The 22,437-nt window shown below is 53.2% G+C and overlaps 8 protein-coding genes across 8 annotated transcripts; 4 read left to right on the top strand and 4 right to left on the bottom strand.

The window, feature by feature from the left end:
* Window positions 1–430: 430 nt before the first annotated feature.
* Window positions 431–2,573, bottom strand: BKA58DRAFT_6907 (uncharacterized protein). Its single transcript, XM_046175737.1, has 5 exons — window positions 2,204–2,573; window positions 1,937–2,148; window positions 1,293–1,882; window positions 1,069–1,242; window positions 431–1,016 (listed from the first exon to the last, which is right to left on the bottom strand). Exons 2-5 carry the CDS (start codon window positions 2,112–2,114, stop codon window positions 585–587), a joined length of 1,374 nt encoding a protein of 457 aa, XP_046030591.1. The 5' UTR covers window positions 2,115–2,148; window positions 2,204–2,573; the 3' UTR covers window positions 431–584.
* Window positions 2,574–2,919: 346 nt separating this feature from the next.
* Window positions 2,920–4,541, bottom strand: BKA58DRAFT_6868 (ACT domain-containing protein). Its single transcript, XM_046175725.1, has 2 exons — window positions 3,915–4,541; window positions 2,920–3,863 (listed from the first exon to the last, which is right to left on the bottom strand). The coding sequence occupies exons 1-2, from the start codon at window positions 4,304–4,306 to the stop codon at window positions 3,101–3,103; spliced, it is 1,155 nt and encodes a 384-aa protein (XP_046030590.1). The 5' UTR covers window positions 4,307–4,541; the 3' UTR covers window positions 2,920–3,100.
* Window positions 4,542–5,025: 484 nt separating this feature from the next.
* On the top strand, window positions 5,026–6,097 carry BKA58DRAFT_415837 (uncharacterized protein; the record flags this gene model as incomplete). Its single annotated transcript, XM_046172573.1, has 2 exons — window positions 5,026–5,374; window positions 5,599–6,097. The coding sequence occupies 2 exons, from the start codon at window positions 5,026–5,028 to the stop codon at window positions 5,889–5,891; spliced, it is 642 nt and encodes a 213-aa protein (XP_046030589.1). The 3' UTR covers window positions 5,892–6,097.
* A 1,637-nt stretch (window positions 6,098–7,734) lies between these two features.
* BKA58DRAFT_372025 (uncharacterized protein) lies at window positions 7,735–10,829 on the top strand. The gene has a single exon (XM_046169090.1). It carries the CDS (start codon window positions 7,790–7,792, stop codon window positions 10,793–10,795), a length of 3,006 nt encoding a protein of 1,001 aa, XP_046030588.1. The 5' UTR covers window positions 7,735–7,789; the 3' UTR covers window positions 10,796–10,829.
* BKA58DRAFT_415835 (long chronological lifespan protein 2) lies at window positions 10,830–11,642 on the bottom strand. The gene is made up of 2 exons (XM_046172572.1): window positions 11,377–11,642; window positions 10,830–11,232 (listed from the first exon to the last, which is right to left on the bottom strand). The coding sequence occupies exons 1-2, from the start codon at window positions 11,543–11,545 to the stop codon at window positions 11,039–11,041; spliced, it is 363 nt and encodes a 120-aa protein (XP_046030587.1). The 5' UTR covers window positions 11,546–11,642; the 3' UTR covers window positions 10,830–11,038.
* Window positions 11,643–11,755: 113 nt separating this feature from the next.
* Window positions 11,756–12,795, top strand: BKA58DRAFT_6793 (H/ACA ribonucleoprotein-like protein complex subunit 3). The gene is made up of 3 exons (XM_046175711.1): window positions 11,756–11,890; window positions 12,028–12,209; window positions 12,285–12,795. The coding sequence occupies exons 2-3, from the start codon at window positions 12,029–12,031 to the stop codon at window positions 12,308–12,310; spliced, it is 207 nt and encodes a 68-aa protein (XP_046030586.1). The 5' UTR covers window positions 11,756–11,890; window position 12,028; the 3' UTR covers window positions 12,311–12,795.
* A 193-nt stretch (window positions 12,796–12,988) lies between these two features.
* BKA58DRAFT_433477 (uncharacterized protein) lies at window positions 12,989–15,555 on the bottom strand (the record flags this gene model as incomplete). The annotated part of the gene is made up of 4 exons (XM_046173193.1): window positions 12,989–13,189; window positions 13,252–14,166; window positions 14,215–15,123; window positions 15,391–15,555. The coding sequence occupies 4 exons, from the start codon at window positions 15,553–15,555 to the stop codon at window positions 12,989–12,991; spliced, it is 2,190 nt and encodes a 729-aa protein (XP_046030585.1).
* Window positions 15,556–19,587: 4,032 nt separating this feature from the next.
* Window positions 19,588–21,215, top strand: BKA58DRAFT_6770 (uncharacterized protein). The gene has a single exon (XM_046175710.1). The coding sequence runs from the start codon at window positions 19,691–19,693 to the stop codon at window positions 21,131–21,133; it is 1,443 nt and encodes a 480-aa protein (XP_046030584.1). The 5' UTR covers window positions 19,588–19,690; the 3' UTR covers window positions 21,134–21,215.
* Window positions 21,216–22,437: the final 1,222 nt, after the last annotated feature.

Genomic DNA, 22,437 nt, shown 5'->3' with positions numbered 1-22,437 from the left:
AGCCAATGCAACACCCACTTCCGACGTTCTCTCCTCGCTATACGACAGACCAGACCATTTTAAGCTCATCCCCAAAGAGCAATTCAATCAATGCGCCGACGAGATCATGTCGTAAGGAGGGGCCGGTATCGACGAATTGGAAGCCCAGCCTTTTCATGTTCAATGAGGCGTTCCATATGGCGACCGTGCATATCAGTGTGCGTGGGTAAAGCAGGCGGAGGAATCGATCATCTACGCTCATGCCGCGATAGACGATGATTGTCAGGATGCATACCATGGTAGTGGTTGGTTGAAGCAGAATCCTGTCATGGAGGCTATAGTGGCTACCGCGCGGGCGCAGAGACTACTTGAGATTGCGTTGCTGCGCGTGAATGACCCGGCTTATAGTAAGGCGTATCTTACTGCGTATGCACGTGGTTAGGAGTTCGACGCGCGCTTCAGAAGAAGAGGATGTGGATCAGAGAGTGGGAAATCCTGTATGACTTCTTCAATGTATGTCTTCGATTGCTCTCCCACGTCAACCTAGGAAAAGGATGAACACCCTAGAGCCTGCATCGACGCTAGATTACCTGCTTTGCATGTTTTTATGGTAATGTGTCTCTAGGCCTGTCTAAGTCTCTTCTTGTATGAGGTGCTTCGGATCTTTCTCGCTCTCGATATGCGCTTGTCTCTGTTTTCGCGTAATGTGTTTGTTGCTGACTGGATTGATCACATTTTGACTTCGTGCGCGACTTCACCCCCGGTGCCGCGTGACCGATCTCCTGCTCAACATACTGTGCAGTCTCAAGATCAAGTCTTCTTCCAGATGTTTCCACTGTCTGGGCTTCTGGCTCTTTATCTGCTGAACTGAAAGATGCCATGATTTCGAGCTCTTTCTTTCGCCACACGTACCACGTGCCAAAGAACACAGTCAAGTTCAAGATTATTGTAACCACGAAGTACAGCCAAATCCACTGTGAGTATATTTTTTCGTCTTGATTTGGCTTGAAGTCAAAGAATGTGGTGCTGAAGAATGTCTGCAGAGTATTAGATTCTCTTTCCCTAATACTATGTCACAATCGAACTTACGGCAGTAAATGTTGCTGGCAAGAAGAATACTGTGATGGCGGCGATTATCCTCATAACTCTGCTGTCGCGTGAAGTTGATAGCGCTATGCTTCGTGACGACTGTGCAAGGCTCATGCTCGTGCTCGCCAATTTAAGGCTGATCGCCGAATCGCGCTGCGCAATGCCGCTGTAAACCTTGATACACGATGTTAGGAGACTGAACACAAAGTTCGTATGCTACTCACAGTCTGTACAAGAGCTTGTCCCCGCTTAGCGAGATAGTCCGCACGATCCTCGAGGCCGGCGTTCCAAGATCGCATTTGTGCATGAGCATCGACGAGTAATTGCTCAATCTCAGCCGCATCGTCTTCAGATATCTTGTTTGCAATAGCTTGCTGTTTGTACCTCTTTGCAATCTGATCGAGAAAGTCGAGCATACGTGTAGTACTTTTACAAGACCACATTACGTACGCGAGGTTTGTGTTTGCGGCATTGAGATCTTTCGACAGCGTGCTAAAATCGATACTGGACAGCTCAGGGTTATCGTGATGATCAAACCGAATGCCTACTCTTCGTTCGTGCCAGTAGATCTTATCTTGCCAAAGGTTTAGTGCTTTCACTCGCTGCTCAAGATTGAAACGCACGATGATACTTGGAAGAAGAAACGCAGACGTGCTAGAAGCCCCCTCTTGGATTATGTTCGAAAATCGGTCGTAGTTGTTGCTTGCCAGGCCATGCATGAAGACGTACATGTGTTTGGTTGAGAAGTCGTACGTGAAGGAACCGCTGATACAGACATGGGACATAGCACCGGGTACGGACTGTAAGATGAAGCCTGTGGTACCGGTATCAGCGGCGTCTTTTGCAGGTGCGCATCTTTACTGCTTACTCAAATATCTGCTTCGCACGTCTTTCGGCGAAGTACGCGCCAGGTGTAAGGGCAATTGGGGGTTGGCAAAGACGTATGTCGCAGCTTTGTAGTCCAACACGCGGGCATAAATCTCTGGTATTCGAGCAAATGGAGCGATACGCCCAAAAGAATGCGACGACAAAGGCACCGGAGTCATATTGCCATTATACTCCCCTACGCGCCTAGACCAGCTGTAAGAGAAAAGGTCAGCAGCGTAGCCTTCGTAAAATGCAAGGTTACACGCACAATAGCTTGATTGTTTCCACGCTTGCAGGCAGCTCGTTCCTGCTACCATGTGTCTTCTCTCACGTTAATATGCATCTGCGCCCAATAACAGTGGGACTTGCCGAGAAGTCCTTCTCAATATACCTCTTGATCAAGTCTTCCGTTACTTCCAGTCTCCTTGCATGACCATCGCTGGTCACTTCAATCAGCTTCACAGGCGCGTCCTTGTTTTCCACAAAGGCGAGCGGCGAATGCGTCAAAGACATGTGTAGTGGTGACGCCGGTCGCGGTCGGCCTCCTATCTTTGTAGCGACGCTGTATTTAAATCAAGGTCGTATCGTCGTACTCGTCGAAGTTTGAGGTCATCGCGGATTGTTATGATGAGATCGAGCTGAAACATCTCAAGATCTCAGCCGCAGTGGGGGCCAAAAGAACCACTCGATCGCGATTGGCGGAGAGAAGACAGCTGTCACATCCTTTATGCACCCATGTGAACCAACAAGATTACCTATGGGAACTAGAAGTTCGAGGAACGTCGTCGTGCATAACGACGACATGCGGGTAGGATGAGAGGGGCGCAGCGGCGGGGTACTCTTACCTTACAGCACGCGGGCGTGAGGTATACGTGCAGCCACTTGCACAAATCGATATTAGGGTGAAGACACTACATCACGCACTTACACAGCTATTAATTGTACGCATAAATAATAACTTTTGATCCAGTCGCCTAATCATATCCTATACAGCGAATGCAAAGATCGTAGCGATGTTGCTCGTCGCGAAGTAAAAGAGAGCAGCCGATGCAAGCCGAGTGGGAAGTGAAGGCCGCATACTTGGCAGGCTCAAGCGACCTCGATTCAGCCAGAACCGGTCGTCACAGCCAAAAAGGAATTGTGCCGCGCTCATACACGAGCACGACTACTCATTTGCCGTCAGAACCCCATTCTCAGCGCCGTGCAGAGCATCGAGTGCACGTTCCAGCTCCTGTTCAGCGACCATGACTGTTCCAGCACGCGCGGTACTCAAATAGCTCATCTCGACAGGATCCTCCAGTTGCCCTGTGGTTTCGCCGACTAACCTGCCAGCTACACCGCATACGATGCCGGTGCTTTCCATTGGCAGACCTCGCAGGTCTAACGTGATGGGTGTCAAGAACTCATCTCTGGAGCCGAGGAGAGTATCTTGCGCGAAATGTGGTAGTAAGGTGTGGTCGAACAGCAGCGCGGCAGACTCGGTATCAGTTAGTGTGAGGGATAAAAACTTCGGATATGGCTGCGTGATGAGGCATTTTACGAGACCGAGGTGGAGTGCGTCGTCGGCGGCTGTCGTCATGCTGTTGCGGTTTCGAGCTTGAGACATGCCATTTGTACTATCGCGTCGACCGGCGCACTGTACGAGCCGGATGCTCGAGTCCACCGTGGGAACGATGTGACGACGCTTAAGTGTAGCGAAGGTCCTGGTTTGAAGCTCTGAGATTGTGGTTGGCGGAGGGGTGCTGGGCGGCTGAACTTCCAGCGACGCGGCTGAGTGTTTGCGGGCATGTTGGAAGGAGTTGACATATGAGGAAGTGTCTTTTTCGAACTGGAAACCACGCTCTTCTAGTGCTTGTACGACCTGCGATCGGTGTCGCAGTGGAACCAGGATGTAGTCGGAGAAGTAAGTAGTGATGAAGAAGATGGGACTGGAATTTAAGTCAGCCTTGTGCGAAAGCCTTGTGATGGCCTCTACTTACATCCCAGCCAGAGCAAGAGGACTTGTCAGCTCCAAGACGCGTTGTCCTGCATCAAGTCCCTCGCCATCGACTTGCATTACGACATAGTCATCTGTGGTAATGCTAACAGACGCTCTTGACTCAGGATCCAGCAAGTTGAGAACAGGCAGAAATACTTCACTCGCAAGCGTCCTCGAACATACTATGGAGCACTCGACGGGTGTAATGGAGATATTCACAAAGGGATGTTCGCAGGGCCAGCCTTTGGGCGGCTGCACGGCGCCAGAACCATTCCCGTAAGACTTGCGCGTCGCATTGGGTAGGACTAGTTGAAGAATGGACTGGAGAAAGTTGCGATACAGAGGCAACGGGATGTGTATGAGAGCGAGTTGGGTATCCTTGAAGGTGATCATGTTAGCTGATGTCCATGGGAGAGAAAATTTCAGTGTGGGAGGCGAATTATAAGAGTTGCCCTGCCGTTATGTCGTGCATGAGGGACCCGCCACCAAGGCTCCCTCCGGTGTAAGACAGGGACAATTTTGCTACCATGCAATGCAGAAGAACGCATGATGAGGGGAGGCCCACGTACCAGAATACGGATATTCGCACTGAGCAGTGTCAAAGATGAGTCCATTACGTGCCACAGAAATAAGATAAGAATAGGCGTCTTCGATGACGATCGCTCGCGTGCTCGTGGGTAGCTGGCTTCGGGATCACTTTCCGATTCGGCAAGTCAAGCTTGACGAGGCTTGCTAAGAGGCCCGTGGAGCCTCCAGAAACCGTAGAAAAAGCAAGCTTATCGTTCTTCCGAGACTCTTAGGACGGCGATGATGGCATGCAGCTACAGATGAAAGTGCGGGGGATCTGACCAGGCTATCGATTGATGTGTTCTTGTCCAACGGGCCAGTGCGAAGTATTATTTTTGAAGCCGAAATTCATCCCACAAGCCGGGTTGTATAACTTGGAGAGTAGGATGTGTGGCGCCTGGATACCTCGGGAGTATATGACACAAGGTGCTGTGAGCAATCGTACCGATTCAGTTACGGACCGATGGCATGCGTGGAAGTGACACAATTGCAGGGCAGGGTCTGGAAGCCGCTGTATGTGAACTCGAGGCGTAAATTAGGACGAAATGCCGCGAGTCTGGGGTAAAAGATGCGGCGTGGGGATTGATGCAGGTAACCCTGGTCTAATTGGCTTGGAGGCTCACGGATGGTACAGGTGGATGAACCTTATAGTTGGATTTCAGGGCAGAGTGCGCAATGCGCGGGGCCAGATGGGCGCGTGGGGTGGCACACTGGACGGGAATGGACGCTTAGAAGACGGCTGGACGCAGGAATCGGTCCTGCGCGTGGAGCGGATGCTGTTGCTGACGTCGACTGTGAAAGCGTGGGACAGAACCTGGTCAAAAGGCAGTGTAGTGGCAGCTATCGATGTGGACGGAGTGGACCGGTGGTTTTCAGGAAGGTTCAACGCTTTATGTGAGTCGACGGGCAAGAGTGGAGCTGATATCCGGGTGTGGTGACTCGATGAGGCACCCCGAGAATTTTCCACGACGGCGCGCCCATGATGCTGGGAGATTGGCTCTGTGGCCGGCGGCAAAACAATAGTCAGCGGCGAGCAGAGCATGTCATGTTCGACAATGCGGATGGGACGTCAGAAGCAGCCACAATAATGTATCCCCTTTGTTGCTGGTGTCATGCAGCACTCGACGAGCTGCAAGCAAACCTTGGGATCGTCCGTGCTTGTATGCGGCCAACGACCAGTCTCCATGCCGCCGCTGCAACCAGACGTGCACCCAATCTATCTTGTGCTCGAGGGTACCTGATCTACGCCAAAAACAACGAAAGAGTTGCACGGCAGCGAAGACGGTATTTTCGCGCCGCAGACGGGCAGACCCTCGGGAAAGCGTGTGGTGACCGCAACAACCGACTTCCATCTCCGCCAGATGACGAACGCCATGCCTCTCAGCACGAGCTACGTATCTGCAGTCCCTGACCCCAGCAGCACATGGAGTGAAGCCCCACGAAGTCCATGGGTATTGCGGGACACGATTGCTTGCATGCAGCACTGCCCTCTGTCCCTGAGCGGGAAGCCGAGCATAGCCGCCGCTGTCGACCGGACCCTGCTTGGCTATCAATCACCCTTTGCTCCACGTCGCGATACGCGCTGATACTACCCTACACACGTCCCGCAGTCGGCACTACTCACGGGCAGATGAAGATTCGACCATGGACGTCATAGCAGCCAGTACCTCGATGCGTGCTGTCGTGTAACCAACGAGGCGCATACCCCGCATCATCTCTCATCTCACCTGCGCACCCTTCTTCACGACTGTGTGTTCATTGGAAGGCTTCGCAATGACGTGCACGCGGTCCAGAGGGCAGACTAAACGACTACCCGCAGTTCGGGAGAGCACCATTGTCAAGGTGGGTCGTTCCTTGGTCAGCTCGGAGTCGACCGACATGACCACCATGCGATGATGTCGTCTGCAGGACCCCCTCTCGGTTCAGCATCCCGGACCCACAAGCAGACGCCGCATATGCAGCACGTCTAATAAACAAGCTCGCGCGGGAGACGCTTCAAGTAGCATACGTGGGGGCTGCTCACCATCTTACTGCGCATTGTCCTCTTACCCCTCGCCAGCTCATCCAACTCCTCCCTAGGTCATAGGCGTCGCTGTTATTCTTCCTATGCTTGCGGAAGCCGGGAGACTTCCCGCTATGCATCCATGACATGGACCCTGCCAGTCAGACATCGAATACGACACGGGCAGCCTTCAGGATATCATAGCTGCCTATCGAGGCTTGGTATGATAGTGGCTCGCAAACGATATGGCACGGTCTGCCTATGGCGTGCAATTTGACAGCAATGTGGTCGCACTACGTCCAGAGATAATGCGATCTCTGTACCATTTTTGCCATTCATCGCGGTTGCTCGGACTTTGAGCTGGACTCGGATGGCCATGACTGGAGCGCGGCGTCCATGGCCGGCTCGCTTCATATACGAATTGTTACCGATCGTGACTGCTACACCAGCAGATGACTACTCAACGAAGCGCGATCGATGAGCCTATCTGATAAGCGCCAACTTCATCCAGCAAGAGATGAGAAGGAAATTTTCGCCCCAGTAACAAGGCGATGAAGTTTCATTCGGTGAGGATTTGATGCCGCGTAACACGCGATCGAATGGATGGAAGGCGTCAGACATCAGCACGGAGAAGCGCGGTGATAATTGCACAAAGTCAGTGTGGTCGCACAACTGCCTAGTCCTTCTGTCAAAGCTCTGGCGGCGCAAAAATGTCGCGATCTCAATCACATGGTGCCACCCTTTCCAGCACGCCATCTATCTTGGCATGGCTCTTGGATTTACAATGTTCTAGTATGGCCACGCAAAGAACGAACTCACCACTGGAGATGTTGCTATGTCCAGAGAGATCGGTTTAGTGTCGTTGGAGACGTACCAAGTTCAGAAAGGACATGCCGCAATGCCCGTTGACAGGATGTCTGATGTGTGAGAGCGAATCGAGAAGCTAGAAAGCCGTATAAATGGTCAGCTTAGATTTGTAGTAGGATGGAAAGTATAACCCTTATTCATGAGGCGTCACATCAAAAGATATTTCGGTATACCAGTAAAGTGGATCTAGAATCTCAAGAAACATTCCCAAGTGATGTAAACTTAGCATCTCATTCTGGTGAAATTCTGGAAGAACGCGTTCATGCTTTGCACTGGACCCTGGATCTGAGTAGCATTGAGGGCCCGTGCATGACCGCATGACTCGCGAGACACGTCGAGTGCGCGTTACCACAACAAACAGACACGAGCAGCACAATTCTTATCGCATCTCCGCATCACGACATCGCGACGCTCGCAGTTCCTAGTTGCATGTAACAAACATGGTTCGAACACATTCATCGTACACGGCCAGCCCCACGCGCTTCCAATCGCCCCAACGCAGCCCGGCGCGCCGCCCATCTCAAGACGGATCACAATATGAGATGGACCTGGACGCCCTGGGCCTCAACTCGACATTTGAGTCTACCGAACTAGAAAATAGCCACCAACCGCCAGTGGACCACGTAGACACGAGCGAGATTGAGGGACCGGAAGACTTCACCATGAACATGACCTACTGGATGACGGCAGATCTACCGCTGGCCCAGATAAAATCGCGAAAGGAGGCCAACACGAAACGACCGGTAATACGAATGGACGCCATACAAGACGGAAGCGAAAGTAGACATGCGACCGAAGTGGGCGATCCGGCAGTCGTGGTGGAGGACACGGAGCGGCGGAGAAGTAATACGTCTCGCACAACCTCTCCTACCAGGCGCACGAATGGCACCAAGAACGAGCGGCAGCACAGCTCGCCAGCTTCCGAGAGGTCCATGGAGAACGACGAGAAGGTTCGGAGCTTTCTCAGCAACCTGCCAGATACGGAGATGGAGGGCGCGCTCACAGGAACACCGCTACATGCGCCTCGACACAGCTTCCTCCAAGTCCCCCGATCGTCACCCCCGAAAGCGCGATCGCTGCAACCCACCGTCGAGGACTATGATACACCGCGGAAGCCCACGCAAGAAACGGTTATACGGCACACTTCAGCTATCATCGACACGAGCGAGCAGGACGTGGCACGCAATAAGATTGCGGAGCTACAACACCAGCTGGAGCAGCAAGAGTCTACCTCGAGATCGCGCATCACCGAGCTGGAGACGATCCTTTCCTATACCCGATCCGAGCTGGAGAGTACGCGCAACGACAACTACAAGCACAAGGAGAAGGTGGCAAGCCTGGAGAAGAGCATGGAGCAGCAACGCGCAGACCACGAAGCAGCTCGGGCAGCTGCGGATGCCGAGGTGAAGGCGCGAGAAGATGCACTGGAGGCCAGGATGCATGAGTTTGGAGAGCAGATGCGCCTCCAGAACCTCACAAAGTTGGAGACTATGCTCGAAGAATTCGAACGACAGCGAAGGGCGCTTGAACAAGCCAAGCGCCAACTTACCGAAGAGGTTGAGGACAAAGACCAGAGACTAGAAGAGATGCAAGCCGAGCTAGACCAGGTGCGCCAAATACACGAGCGCGAACTACACGATCTGAAGGAAGCGCAACTACACGAGTCTGGGCATGATGATGAGGATGCTGCGAAGAAACGCCTCTTGTTGGCCGACCAACTCTCCTCGGTCCAAGCACGCGCGGATGCTCTGCAATCAAGCCTCGAAACTGCCATGTCCGAAGCAAAGACAGCTCGTGAGGAAGCCCGAAGGAGAGACGACATGCAGTCAACTGTCGAAACACAGGCTCGACGCCAGACTGCTCGCATTGCAGAACTCGAGGGACAACTGCAGGCTGCGAAGTTCGAAGTGGAGTGCTCCCATGCCGACGTGACAGCTAAACAACAACTGTTCCATACGAATCTCGATCTCAACTCTCGGCTCCGCACATTGCAGTCAGACCTGGAGGATGCAAGAAGAGAACTCACTTTAACAAACCAAGCAAGTCGTCGTACAGCTGATCTCGAAGATCGCATGAGAGATCTCCAATCACAACTCGAAGCAGCTCGCGGGGCTGCAACCACGAATGTACAGCAAGACCGGCATGCAGGCGAGCTGAGGGCGCGTATCAATTCTCTTGAGATGCAGCTCCAATCTACGCTTGCAGATCTAGCTGCTAAGGAAGAGCAACTTCAGCATGCTGTTGCTGCCGATAGGGAACTGGAGTCCCCCCAGTCGCAACTTGACCTGTCCGGCACTACGAAAATCACAACCGAGGGACGACTACCCCAGGTAGCTGAGCTCGAAACGCGTATTCGATCATTGCAGTCGCAACTGCGATCTACTCAAGCTGACCTCGCCGTGAAGGAGCAACAGATATCAGATCTTGTTGATCCGTCAGAACAGGCTGAGCAACGCCTGAACACAGCCCAGGGTCGACTACAGAGCTTCGAAACAGGCAACACGAACCTTCGCCAACAGCTTGCGGAAGCGCATCGCGATAGCGCCAAGGCCAGAGCTGATGCGGAACGCTTTGAGCAAGACCTTGAAGATGCCAATGATCGTCTGCAGGATGCTCGCGCGGAGGCAGATCGCCGCGTTAATGACATTGAGAAGAAGCTCGACAAGATGAAGGAGCTGAAGCTTGAGGCCGAGAGCAAGTTTAAAGAGCTACGCGATCAGCATGAAGACATGGTTGAAGGACACGAGGCCATGATGGAGGACGTCCGCGACAAGGCAGAAGACGCTGTGCGCAAAGCCGGTGCACTGCTCGAGCAAGAGCGTAGCGAGAAGCGGAGTCTTACCAAAGACTTAAAGCGAGCCAAAGACGAGGTAGACAAGCTCCGTACTGCCGCTGTTGCAAAGCTTGCAGAAGAGGACACAGACGATGATACCACCGTCTCCTCATCCGCAACCGAGACCCACGCGAAAGACACCGAAATCGCCAACCTCCGCGACATTATCCGCAAACAGGTCTCGGAAACAAAGACCCTCAAATCCGAGCTCTCCGCCCTTCGCAAAGACAACAAGACTCTGACGGCAACATCGAAATCATCTTCGCACGACACGATAGCTACCTTGGAAGCCCAACTGTCCGCCCTCCGCTCCGAGAACGAAGCCCTTGAAACTCGCCTCGCAAACCAAGCTGCTGAAAACGCCGCTATAAACCAGCAAATGGACGAGAAGTTAGCCGCTCTTCTTAGTAAGCTTATGAAGGAGAAGGCTAAGACAGTAGTGGGCAAGCGTGATGGGCAGTGGACGGAGAGTGTACGGGAGTTGGAGGAAGAGAAGAAGTTGCTGGGTAAGGTCTTGATGAGGCAATGGGGGAGAGAGGAGGTTGGCATCGATGATGAAAGGGAAGCAAAGGATGGGAAGCAGGCGTATCGGTACAAGTACGTCAAAAGGTGAAAAGTTGTAGTACACATTGCATAGCAAAGGCGTTATTGGTATATTTGCAATTCAACGAATTCATGACCTGGCCTGATTGGTCCATTCCCAAGATTTTCGCTCTTCCTTCTCATTCGAGGTGTATGTCCATGCCAGTTATGCTCATGTCACAGTAACTCGACATGAGCTCTCCATGGCCAGCCATGATATTGCCGTCCTCAACTGCGTACCCTCTCTTACGGCATGAACAACTCGTCCCTCTTCTTATAGCAGCCCCTTCCTAGCCAATTCGACCTTCCTGCCAAACTCGCCAGTGTTCCATCCTCCTTTACTTCCACAGATCGCAATTCCGTCACCGAGTTCGACTTTGTCTTCAACGTTCTCCCATGCGCAGGGGCAGTGGTGTGGGAAATGGACGCAGGAAAGGGTGCCGGGGCAGAGGTAGTGGGAGCATTGTGCTGTAAGGAGTTGTCAGTAAAGGATCCTCTCGTGCCGTTGAATGAATCGTAGGAGGCGCAGGCGCGACAGAAATGGTGTAGATGGCTACGAGGCTGGGAATATAGATGTGATGTAATGTATGGGAAGAGAACAATGTAACATACCAGCTTCATACTGCGCCTGATACCAACTAGCATCACTCCTCACATTCTGCGGCTCCTGATGTTGCTGCCCTCCACCACCACCGAACATCTGGTCGAAGAAGCCAAACTGCGCACTCGAGCCCCAAACAAACGATGCGAGGACCGCGAGAAGGATTTGAAAGCGCGCCATGTTCGCAGCCGTATCTCGAGTGTATGCGACAAGCGTAAAGTAACCTGTGTGAAGTGTAACAAACCGTAAATGCAAAGTGGATGATGTGTCGGTTTCCCCAATCCAATCAATGCAAACGAGCCAAACAAGCTGCAAGGGTATGGAAGGTGGCAGGGGTGTGTGGTCTTGGCAGAAACCATGGAAAGCTCGGTGGTCCGCAAAAAACTCCGCCCGCCGACTGGAATTTCGAGCTCGAGATTATCGCGACATCCTTACGCGACACTACCCACCTTGCATCCCCTATCGCATTCGCTCAGCTGCAATCTATCTTCTACCGTAAATCTTAGGAATACTCAATACCGAAATGTGAGTCTCCTTCCAATTCAGCCCAGCGCGTGCGCGAGCCGCGCGATCAGCACCACCCCGACCACAAGCGCAGCATCTTCATCTTCCCTACAAAACAAGACAATACGATGTCGACCGCAAAACTAACAAATCTTCAGCATGCATCTCATGTACATCCCCGACCCGGCGAACCCGACCAAGCGCATCTACACGCTGAAAAAGGTCATCGACGGCGAAGTCAGCAAGAGCGCGCACCCGGCCCGTTTCTCGCCCGACGACAAGTACAGCAGGCACAGGGTTACGATTAAGAAGCGCTATGGACTGCTTTTGACACAGCAGAGTATGTTGAACCAAGCTATGAAGATACACCCGGGTTGGGGGTGGAGCTTGGGGATAGAGGGCTAACGGTGCGCAGAGAACAAGGTCGCTGAGAAGGCTTAAGCGCGCAACAACGGTCACGGACAGTACGCAAGGGGGAGACGGTGATGGAGATATCAACACGATGTAGAGGGAGAGAAGGCAATGTTCCGAGGCGAAAGATGGAGGACGTGGAGGCATGACAAGGGCGTTCAACGGCGTATTGGCGAAAGAAAAGTCTCTAGACGCGCGCCGATTCACTTTATGGCGGTACGAAGCGCCGAGATGCCTTCTTCAGTGGGCAAATGGCAGGGTTTTTGAATGAGATGGTTATTTCCATGTTGCAAGTCTGACTATGCATATGTGCTGATGTAGAGATCTGTGAGATGATATCGCAAAGTCGTCAGCGAGCTGACATGATTGATGGGAGGTGTTCTCCGCTCAAAGATAATGTCATGTCAACCTAGGTACAACTGAACACCGTAGAGTCTACATCGACGTTAGGTTACCTACTTTGCAAGATGTTATCTTAATGTGGTCTCTAGACCTCTTTAGTCTTTTTCTTGTATGAAGTGATATAATAGTAAGAGGGTTCGGGGAATAATATGTATTACAGCTAAGCTATACCGTGCATCGCGAGATGACAGAGCTGGCCTATAGGTATAAAGACGCAAGGAAAGAAGAGATATCTAAAAAAAGAAGGGGAAGAGAGAAAAGGAATAAGGACGCCACACACGCTATCTATCATCCTCAAGTCACTACCTACAACGTACTGCTTCTCCACCTCCTCCTCTCCATCAACATCCTCGCAATCGTCATCCTCCTAACCACCTCCTCCACATCCGCAAACTGCTCGTAGAATTTCAAACTCTCCGGATTCGCCAACGTCCCACTCGGCTTGATCTTCTTGCCTGAGACGATTTGCTTGACAGGTAACTCGACTTTCTTCAGGTTCACTGTAGTCTATAACACACGTTAGTATCGCGCTCTTAGAAGCTCGCCAGAGAAAGAAGAACAAAACTCACCGGAATATCCCAGGTCTGAAACACAAACCTGGGAACATGTCTCCGACTCCTCTCTTCGGCAATCTTCCTCTTAACCCTATCCACCAACCCATCCGTATACTCGTACCCCTTGTTCATCTTCAGAAACAGCATAACACTCTCATCCGCATCCCCAGGTCTCCGTTGCCCCACACAGACGCTATCCGCGATCTCGGGGAAATGCGTCTCAACCACGCTGTAAATATCTGCAGAGCCGAAACGCACGCCACTGGGGTTCAGTACGCCGTCTGCGCGGCCGAGGAAGAGGATCTGACCGGTGATGGGGTGCATCTGGATGAAATCGCCGTGTGTCCATACGCCAGGGAAACGGGTAAAGTACGCAGACTGATACCGAGTCCCTGCCGCGTCGTCGCCGTAAAAGTAAACAGGTTGGTTAGGGAAAGAAGCTGTAGCGACGAGTTCGCCTGGTTCGCCGTTGGGGACAGCGCACCCGGGTCCAGATTCGATGAGGGAGTCGTAGACTTGGACTTTCATGCCTAGACACGGGCCCTGGCAGCCGCCACTGTACACGGGCTCGAGCGGGTTTTCGATGCCGAAGCGGCCGGCGATGTCGGTGCCGCCGGAGATGTTGCGTAGGTGGACGTGAGCGGGGAAACCGGTGTCGTAGAACCATTCGAATTGCGCTTCGGGGAGGACCATGCCGGTTGTTGCTACGCTTTTGAGAGACTTGAAGGGGAAGAGGGTGCGCGGGGTAATGTTGCGCTTTTGCAGCTCGTGGAGGAATTTCGGGGAGGTGCCGAAGTCGGTTACGCGTTGTTCTTCGAGGATCGAGAGGAAGGTTTCGGGCGTGGGTTGGAAGGGCGAGCCGTCGTAGAGGATGGAGCGGGTGCCCAAGAGGCAGACTTGTACTGAGACGACGTACATTATCCAGCCGGTCTGTGTTCGTTAGTTCGGCAGTCTGCGAAGTCGGAGTAAGGTACTTACGGTTGTGTACTGTAGAACGACGCTTTCGGGCGTCATCTCCTTGTGCAGTATACTCTCCTTCGCTACGTTGATGAGAACGCCACCAGTGGAGTGCACAATACACTTCGGTACGCCTGTCGTTCCACTTGAGTACACAATCAGGAACGGATCTCTGAACGCCACCCGCTCGAACCTCAATGTGTTGTCCCCTCCGGCCACTTCCAAAAACTCGTCCAACCGCACCGTCCTGGCCAGATCTGTGACATCGGCGGGTCTTCCAGGGAACCTAGGCTGCACAACAACACCCTCGAATTCTTCAACACCTCCACTCTTCATCCCCGCAACGATCTGCTCAATCTTGGGTCGAAGGTCGAAGGTCTTGCCGTTGTATACCGTCCAGTCATCCACAAAAACGTATTTGGGTCGAATCTGCAGTAACCGTTCGAGGATGCCCTTGGCACCCATATCCGTACTGCTAGAGCTGAACAGTCCACCCACAGCAACCGTCGCCATGAACGCAATGAAAGTGTCGAAACTCGTTGATGCAATGACAGCGACACGATCCCCCTTCCCGACTCCTCTAGCTCGCAGTGCATTCGCGAGGACGCCAACTCGTCGTCGTAGGTCGCCCCATGTCAAATGACGGATCTCTGTGTTTCCCTCGCGGATCTCTGTGAGAGCGATTTTGGTTTCTTCTTTGTGGGTTGTGGTACGTACGCCGGGGTAGGTGGGATCGGCAGTGAAGAGGATGTTTTCGGCAAAGTTGAGATAGGTACCCTGGAACCAGTGTGGATTTGTTTCCATGGGCAGCGAAGTATCGACGACGGTTGTGTAGTTGCCGGAATAGATAAGGTTGCTGGTTTCCCACATGTCTTCCCAAAAATCTGTGCGTGAGGGGCCGACGCTCCAGTTGTAAAGGTCGCGGAAGGTCTGTAGAGAGCATGTTAGTATTGTTCAACCGTCTTTGACAATTATTGGCTTCATCGTAGACGATAAGAAAAGTGGATGGCATGCGATGGGTCTGATTGAGTTTCATGTTCTTGCGTTCGTGTGTTCCACGTGTGAAGGACAAATTCTGCCTTCTGATGTAATTGGCAACGGCCTCTTGACTAAACAAAAGAATATGACTTACGCGCACGATGCTTCAAGCAAAAACGCACGCCTCTTTGTATCACCAAGTCAGGAAGAAAAACATACCTGCATCTGCAACCCCCTTTTTGCATTCGCATCCTGGATAAACTTCCACATAGCTGTAGACGTCGGATCTGTATGCTCCCACAGCTTGCGCGGCGTAGACACTGCTGTCGCCATCATCACCGGTGCCTGGTACTGGACCTCAGTCTGCATGACCATAGTCGCCATCTTCTCCTTGTTGAGAGAGCGGGTATATTAATCGCGAACAAATACAAGGAAAAGGGTAAACTCGAAAAGAGATGGAAACGAAGAGAAAAAAGCGAATGTATGTTGGAGCGAGTATCACACTTGTCAATCCAAAGGCATAATCATCGTAATATGAACATCTCGTCCCAACGATGCGAAGTCACATGCAGAGCACTTGTTGTATATTTCCTTCTTCTGCCCCAACAATCGGCATCTACCACGCGGGGATGCGAGCGCTTTGAGTGAACAAAAGGTACGAAAGGCTCGAACAAGACACGCCAAGTATGCGGCTAGGAACTTTAATCCATTGATTTCCACGTTTAATCCATGAGATCTGCGAAAACGTACCTTGGCCGTCAGGTACAAAAGGGGATGTTGTGGACGTTCAGGTTGTTCAATGTACAGGGTCGTCGTCGTACAATTGATACGTAACCGCCCATGGCATGTCGCTTTCGCTGCTGCTGCCTCGGTGATGTCGCCGATGGGTTGAGGTCATGCGGTGAAGCTTGGATACGGGAGGTATGCATCCGAAGCGAACGTTTTTCGTTGTACACGGTTGCTTTTGTCGCTTATCGGGTCTTATCTGGATGTTTCTGTTGAGAAGTAGCTTTCAGTCTCGATTCAGTTACTCCCTTGCTGTTTCAAGGGATCACATTATAACGTTGTAGGTAGTGCGCAGTCAGTCAAGTTCGCCTTGTAAGTTGCGGGTGTCTGCGTCTTCTGTGTTGCTCCTTGCGCGCAAGCTGAAGCGAATAGAGCGGCCAGAAGGCGAGCACTTTGCATTCGGGGTTAGGATCGGTTGACCACGCGACCACGACTAATTGTGCGATAGCACGTGGCAGTTGCCAGTGCGCGCGTCTGCGTGATGAATCATAGAAACGGGATGTGTGCACCGTGTAGATGAATACTGAAGTTGTCACCAAGCGCACTGCTTGAGTGCAGTGTCGCACGACTGTTAATAACAAGCCGCAAAGGTCCATTCGCAAGCTGTTGCTGTTCTGTTCTCCATCGGCCTGCACTATCGTCAATGTCTCCAAACTTCTGTTATCCTTACCCGGGCGATACATGAACCGGCTAATCTTCGACCCTTGCCGACTGCTGTAATATCGGTATCGCTATGTCTTAGATGTGGTTGCTTGCGCCATCCACGAGTCTTGTTTTGATTGGTGCAAACCCCACGATGGTGGTCAAGACACGGCAACCGGTACAGCTATGCCGCGATGTCGGTCGAGTATACTATACGTGAAACTCGCTTCCAAGCAAACGCTGACTGGTGGTGTGCGAACAATATTACGACCGATGATCAGATGTTCGAGAAGGTTTCTGCTTAGCCGTGGGTGTTGGCTGCGATGTTCATGAGGCCTGCCGATCCCGACTGTCGGGTTCTCATTAATTTCGTGGTTCGCCGTTGGAGATGAAGTAGCTCGCCGTTGATGGACAAGCGTCAATCGCTCAAATTCCACTGATATTTTTCCGACCCGTTTTGTCTGTCAATCAACTGGCACGTTAGCGTCACACCCCCACGCTGTATTCTGCTCCTCAAACATGACGGCGCGACTGTTGCGGCTGTAATACAGACACACACAGGCGTCGCAAATGAACCAGGATCATTTGAGAAGTGTCCAGAGTGATTCGGCGCACCGCGAGTCGTCTGTCAGCATAATCTGTGGATGCTTGTGCTCCCCCAGAACTTGGGCTTGTCAGCTCCGTTGGAACACAAGCCGGTGCTCGATCGCGGATCGCTGCGTCAATGTAAGACCTTACATCAGAAAATACCTGTGCGGATTCACGGGGCCAAATGCTCGTGTCTATGTTGGAATCCTAGGGGAGTGCCTGCTTCTGACTGAACCAGCTAGGGTCGAGGGGCAACTGAGATGGCATCATCGCAGACAGAGATGCATGTCCTTGTCACGGATGAGGCCGTGTCTCTCAGCATGTGCTTGCCTGTTGCCTTGTTGTGAACTGATCTTGTCCTCAAAGCCACTCCAATGTGGTGATGATAACAGATCGGGTAGAGGGGTGTTTCGGTCTTGTGCATGTAGCGCCAGCAGTCACTGTCGTTACCACGTTGAGACGATCAGGGCGAGATTTCCGAGGCCGAATTTGGTACCACGCGGTACGGTTGAGCGTGGCAACGGGTGCGCAAGCGTCACCACGCGCAAAGGCACTGCGTGTGAGACACGCTTCTCTCCATGCAGGGCTCAGACGGTATGTATGGGCGTGAAACGGACAATCGTGTGAACTGCTGCGAACCTGACGAAAGGAAACCAGACGATGAATCGGCCGTTGGTGTTGAGTATTGGACCCTTTTGGGTGCGCCTTGCGACGCAAGCTCAAGGGGCCGGACTGTTAAGGTGCAACAAGGCTACCACAAAGCTACCACAGAACATGCTGAAGTCAGCGGTAGTGACTAAGAATGGACTATGGTCCGAGCGATGCTGCAGTGTGAGTCCGGAACTGGTAGTCGGATGCTGCCAGGGCGATATATGCTGACAGTAGACAACGAGACACTCTCGTAATGACTGGCCGCGACTGCAAACCTTAGCTACCGTTGACCAGCCTGCTGCAAAGCATGTCGGTATTGCGAGCAGCCAACTAGTACGGCCCTAAACTCCGACGATAAGCTGCTAGAGGCGTAGTGTAATCTACACAGATTGCCGAGCAGATGCTAGTGGCTGCATTCGGCGACGTGACTGACTCTGCAAGGCAATCAGAAGACCCTCGCAGACAAATCGCGGGATACGTCTTGACTCGATGGAAATTTCTGCGGTTTGTGATTGAGAGGGCGGCACGATGAACTATAGGTATAGGCTGCGCAGGGCCCAGGGAGGCCTGATGGTGGTGTTGGCGGTGTGGGCTACAGAAAGTGCAGCGACGAATGGGGAAGCAGCGACCGTGCACACGGTCTGCAGATAAACTGCAGGTAAACTGGAGCCCATGGCAGTTGGACCGAGAATAGAGCCAGGCGATCAGCGTGTTCCTGATGGCTGATGCCAAGTGGATTCAGAGCCCGCTGCATGCGCTCAAAGATAGGCGTTGGCGTGACGAGGCAGATATTCTCGTGCCGTCAGCGCTGTGCGACGGCAGGCGTGCTGGGGCTGGGGGCGGGCAGGCGGGCAGGCGTCGGAGGCAAGTCCAGCAGAGGGAGAGGGGAGGCCTGCATGGGAGAGTTTGCAGAAGAAGGGTCTTGCATCCAAGCAACGGTTAGAGCGGGCAGCGAAAAAAGACATGGTGACAGTTATGGATGATCCTTTCGGCAATGGCGTCGCCGGGTCCTGGGCCAACCCCACACGGTGGGCACCCCAGTGGCAGACGGCGGGCGCTGAGTGGTGCTGCCCCTGAGCGGCACAGGAACACCTGTCAGGTCACCGTCGAGGGCGCTCAGAAGGGAAAAGGCCGCCTGGCGCGAAGATGAAAGGATGGCGATCTTGAACGCGTGCCGTCCTCTGGTGACATTGCCATCGCAACGCCCCACGGGCTTTTGCAACGGCAGCAGTCGGGTGTGCACGCCATGAGTTCGCAGCAGGCGCGCTCTGATAGCGCTCGCTGCTGAGGGTGTGCACACTCGACTGTCTGAAACTCGCCGTCGGCCACTCAGATCAGGTTCGCTGCTAGTCCAGGCAGAGTTGCGCCATGCAGCCCTCAAGCGTCAGTGCAGCGTGCCTGTGCTAGCCCAGCGTGAGATGATGAATGGCGCACCGACACGGTGAACTGACTCTTGGGTTCCCTCGCTCCTCGGTTGTACTTGAAACCTCGACGCCTGCCAGGGGTGCGCAGCCTTGGAAAGTGCTGCAATATATACAGCCCTCGCCAATGTGCGTAATATAGCGCCGGTCTTTCTCAACCCACCCTACTGCACACCACGCCCTACATACACTGCCCCTCAGTGCGTGTTCCACCGTATCTGGCATCTCACACTCCAACACCCCGTGCAACAGCCCAGTCTCACTCAGCGCCGGCTTGCCTGGTGTTCCCAAGCCACGCACACGTCTCCGACCATTGGCGCGTAGCACCTGCACGCCTTGGTTTCAACTCGTCCCGGCTGCCGCTCAGTCCGATATATCACCCACTGGACGAGCCACGCAACTGCAATTGCCAATTCTCCCTCTCCGCAATCATGGTCAACGTTGCTGTGACTTCGCAATTGAAGCAGTGGACCTTCGACAAGCCTGCCGTTGTCGCCCGCCCACAGCGTTCTAGTACTGACAGTGCTGCCTCGAGCCCCAACCTGTGCGACGATGCTCCCGACACCCTGCGCATAGACTCGGCCCCTGCACAAACCTCGAGTCCCTCCACCAAGAAGCAAGGCAGAGTTTTCCAGGAGCGATACCTCTCCAGCGAAGAAGACCTCACTGCCGACGACGCTTCCGCCTCTGAATCTGAATATGACTACGATGACGTGGTTGTCCACGACCTCTCACACGAGTGCAAGGCGAGGACCATGTCTGTATCGAGATGGGACAAGGGAAAGAGCTGCGACATGGCCGTGTTAGTCTCCTACGCGAATGCAGGTCGTCCCAAGGTTGTTGAGGTCGACTGCCGCTCACCTGTCGATCGCCCAACGGTGCAGCAGCGCTCGGCTTCAGTCGCCAACCTGCTCCCAATTACCACAGCCAGCAAGCTACGCAAGGCCGACGAGGCACAGCGCCTGTCTATGAAGGTGATGCCTACAAGTCGTCCGGCTTCACCACCTCTTTCTCGCTCAACATCGCCTGTCGCCGACCCCGAGCCCCGACGGCCCTCCACCAGCCACAGCCCCATCACGCAGAAGCCTACCACGTACCCCGACTCCGCTTCCTTTACATCGTCCTTCCAGACCGGCTCAAGTCGTAGCTTCTCACCTGCACCAAGCGAAGCACCTCGCCGGCCCTCCACCTCTGCTCGTTCCTCCGTATACGTTCCCACAAAGTCCCGTCTTGACCTGTCACGGATACAAACATCACAATCGTCATACCAGTCGTCGTATCGGCAATCACAATTCGCTCCGCTGACTCCTCAGTCGCCCGCTCTATCTTTCCTCAGCTCTGACCCCTACGAGAACCAGAACAAGAGCGCTGCGTCGCCCATCATCAAGAAGCCTGCTGCGCACCGACGGCTACGGTCGATATCCATGAAGCTGTCTCTGGCCAAGATTGCCATTTCGCCAGCGAAGAAGCCATACGACTCTCGCATCAACGGCAGAGCCCCAGGAGGCCCCACCACACCAATGACACCAGCGCCCATGACCCCCATGACTGCACCCATCCAAGGCACCGACAACTTCTCCAGCCCAAACAAACTCCGCCGCGCATCTACCATCCTCCGACCCAAGTCTCGCGGCAGCGAGTCCAAGCGGACACCCACACCAGAGACCGCTCCCCCGGTCCCGCAACTCAGCACTATGCAGCAAAAGCGCTCCACCACCATGGGCAGGATGACAGCCCGGGGCGCCAACGAGCGTGAACCTACACTTGTCATACCAGAGTTCCTTGGCAGCGAGACCGATGACGCGACGTCCAGCATCAAGAGCCGCGCAATCCGACGACGCAAGTCACTAATGGATTTCATGGATTCCCTATGAACGCATCAAGAACTCAATCTGTTTCGAAACGCTCGCATAAACGCATAGACGAACCTCCCCAGCATGCGACTACCTTGTACATGTTACTCTACCAACCACTATCTTCTTCCCTGCTCGCCGCCTTGGCACTTAAGCAACCTTAGCGCATAATACCCGGTGTACCCATGGCGCACGACATGGCATTTCCTTGTCCTCTACTCTCCGTTCCTGTTTGTCCTCTAGAGGTTACGATACCCTCCCAGCTACTCCGCCGTTGGCAATCGCGAAGTGTTCGCCGCCACATATCCATCTGTCGCTATCATCGCATCCAGCATGCATATTTTCTTGTCATTTTACAATTTGTCGCTGAGCTTGCAGCCTGACTTTGTTTTGTTTCGGAACGAACAGTCATGATATCCCAATTAGTCGTCTTCACTTAGCGAGATGAGAGAAATAGAATCTACCTCGCTTACTACTACACTTTGCCTGTCACATCGCTCCACCAAAATGCATGATCATGGCTACTACCTTTGTTTTGTGACGTACATGTTCACGGTACTCCGGGGTGTCACGCCATCAACTTGCGACAACGACATCGCCAGCGCGCGCATGCACAATGACGCCACATAACGCAGCCCAACCACCAGGTTTCCAACCACAAACCTTCCCAGCATTACCAGGCATCAACAAACCTTCGTGAACCCAACACCACGGTCCAACATGACGTTGCAAGACCCTCTCTACTGTGGACCCTTGGGTCTCAACTTTTCAAAATCCAAGTTTCCTCTTCTACAACTCCTTCGGCTCCGGAAAAAAAAGGCATTATTTCCAGGACCGATTGAGTTGCGCCGTCTCCACCAACTACCCTTGTGCTCTGCCGCGGACCGAAGGCGTCCAAAGGCCCAGTTTTTGCGCTGTGTTGCTTTGGGCTTGGCTATCGCAGGGTGATTGATGTGGGGACAGGTACCCTTGTTCTGTCCCTGTTTGGGAAGAGGAACGAGGCGAACAGAAGGAAACTAACTGGACCACGAAACATGCAGCCTATCGGCTAACACCGACAGTTTACAAACATCCGACATGTGTAGCATACATGTCGGCTGCATGTGTGAACTCAGTGTGCTTTTTACTCGGGTAAGCAAACGATAGTACTCCGGAGTAGTCACTAGAGCCGGAGGAAAAAGACTTGACAACGCCCTCTCCGCGTACACTTGCAGTGCGGCAATGATGGGAATTTGCTTTGCCTTTGCTACAGTAGACGTGTAGTCCATGCGTTCACCTCTGTCGCTCCATCAATCACACCGCCAATGGAGATGACTATCTCGACT

Source organism: Alternaria rosae, assembly GCF_020736505.1.
Source record: "Alternaria rosae strain MPI-PUGE-AT-0040 chromosome Unknown BKA58scaffold_1, whole genome shotgun sequence".
NCBI classification, from domain to species: Eukaryota; Fungi; Ascomycota; class Dothideomycetes; order Pleosporales; family Pleosporaceae; genus Alternaria; species Alternaria rosae.
The sequence above is the reverse complement of the archived record's forward strand: the minus strand, read 5'-3'. Positions and strand labels throughout refer to the sequence as shown.

Coding starts and splice junctions, on each gene's coding strand:
- BKA58DRAFT_6770 (XM_046175710.1), top strand. CDS start 19,691: ATGGTCAACGTTGCTGTGACTTCGCAATTGAAGCAGTGGACCTTCGAC.
- BKA58DRAFT_6868 (XM_046175725.1), bottom strand. CDS start 4,306: ATGATCACCTTCAAGGATACCCAACTCGCTCTCATACACATCCCGTTG. Junction 3,864..3,914: donor CCTCTTGCTCTGGCTGGGAT/GTAAGTAGAGGC, acceptor CTTAAATTCCAG/TCCCATCTTCTTCATCACTA.
- BKA58DRAFT_372025 (XM_046169090.1), top strand. CDS start 7,790: ATGGTTCGAACACATTCATCGTACACGGCCAGCCCCACGCGCTTCCAA.
- BKA58DRAFT_6907 (XM_046175737.1), bottom strand. CDS start 2,114: ATGACTCCGGTGCCTTTGTCGTCGCATTCTTTTGGGCGTATCGCTCCA. Junction 1,243..1,292: donor GACAAGCTCTTGTACAGACT/GTGAGTAGCATA, acceptor TCGTGTATCAAG/GTTTACAGCGGCATTGCGCA. Junction 1,017..1,068: donor TGCCAGCAACATTTACTGCC/GTAAGTTCGATT, acceptor AATACTCTGCAG/ACATTCTTCAGCACCACATT.
- BKA58DRAFT_415835 (XM_046172572.1), bottom strand. CDS start 11,545: ATGGCGCGCTTTCAAATCCTTCTCGCGGTCCTCGCATCGTTTGTTTGG. Junction 11,233..11,376: donor TCAGGCGCAGTATGAAGCTG/GTATGTTACATT, acceptor AACTCCTTACAG/CACAATGCTCCCACTACCTC.
- BKA58DRAFT_6793 (XM_046175711.1), top strand. CDS start 12,029: ATGCATCTCATGTACATCCCCGACCCGGCGAACCCGACCAAGCGCATC. Junction 12,210..12,284: donor ACTGCTTTTGACACAGCAGA/GTATGTTGAACC, acceptor AACGGTGCGCAG/AGAACAAGGTCGCTGAGAAG.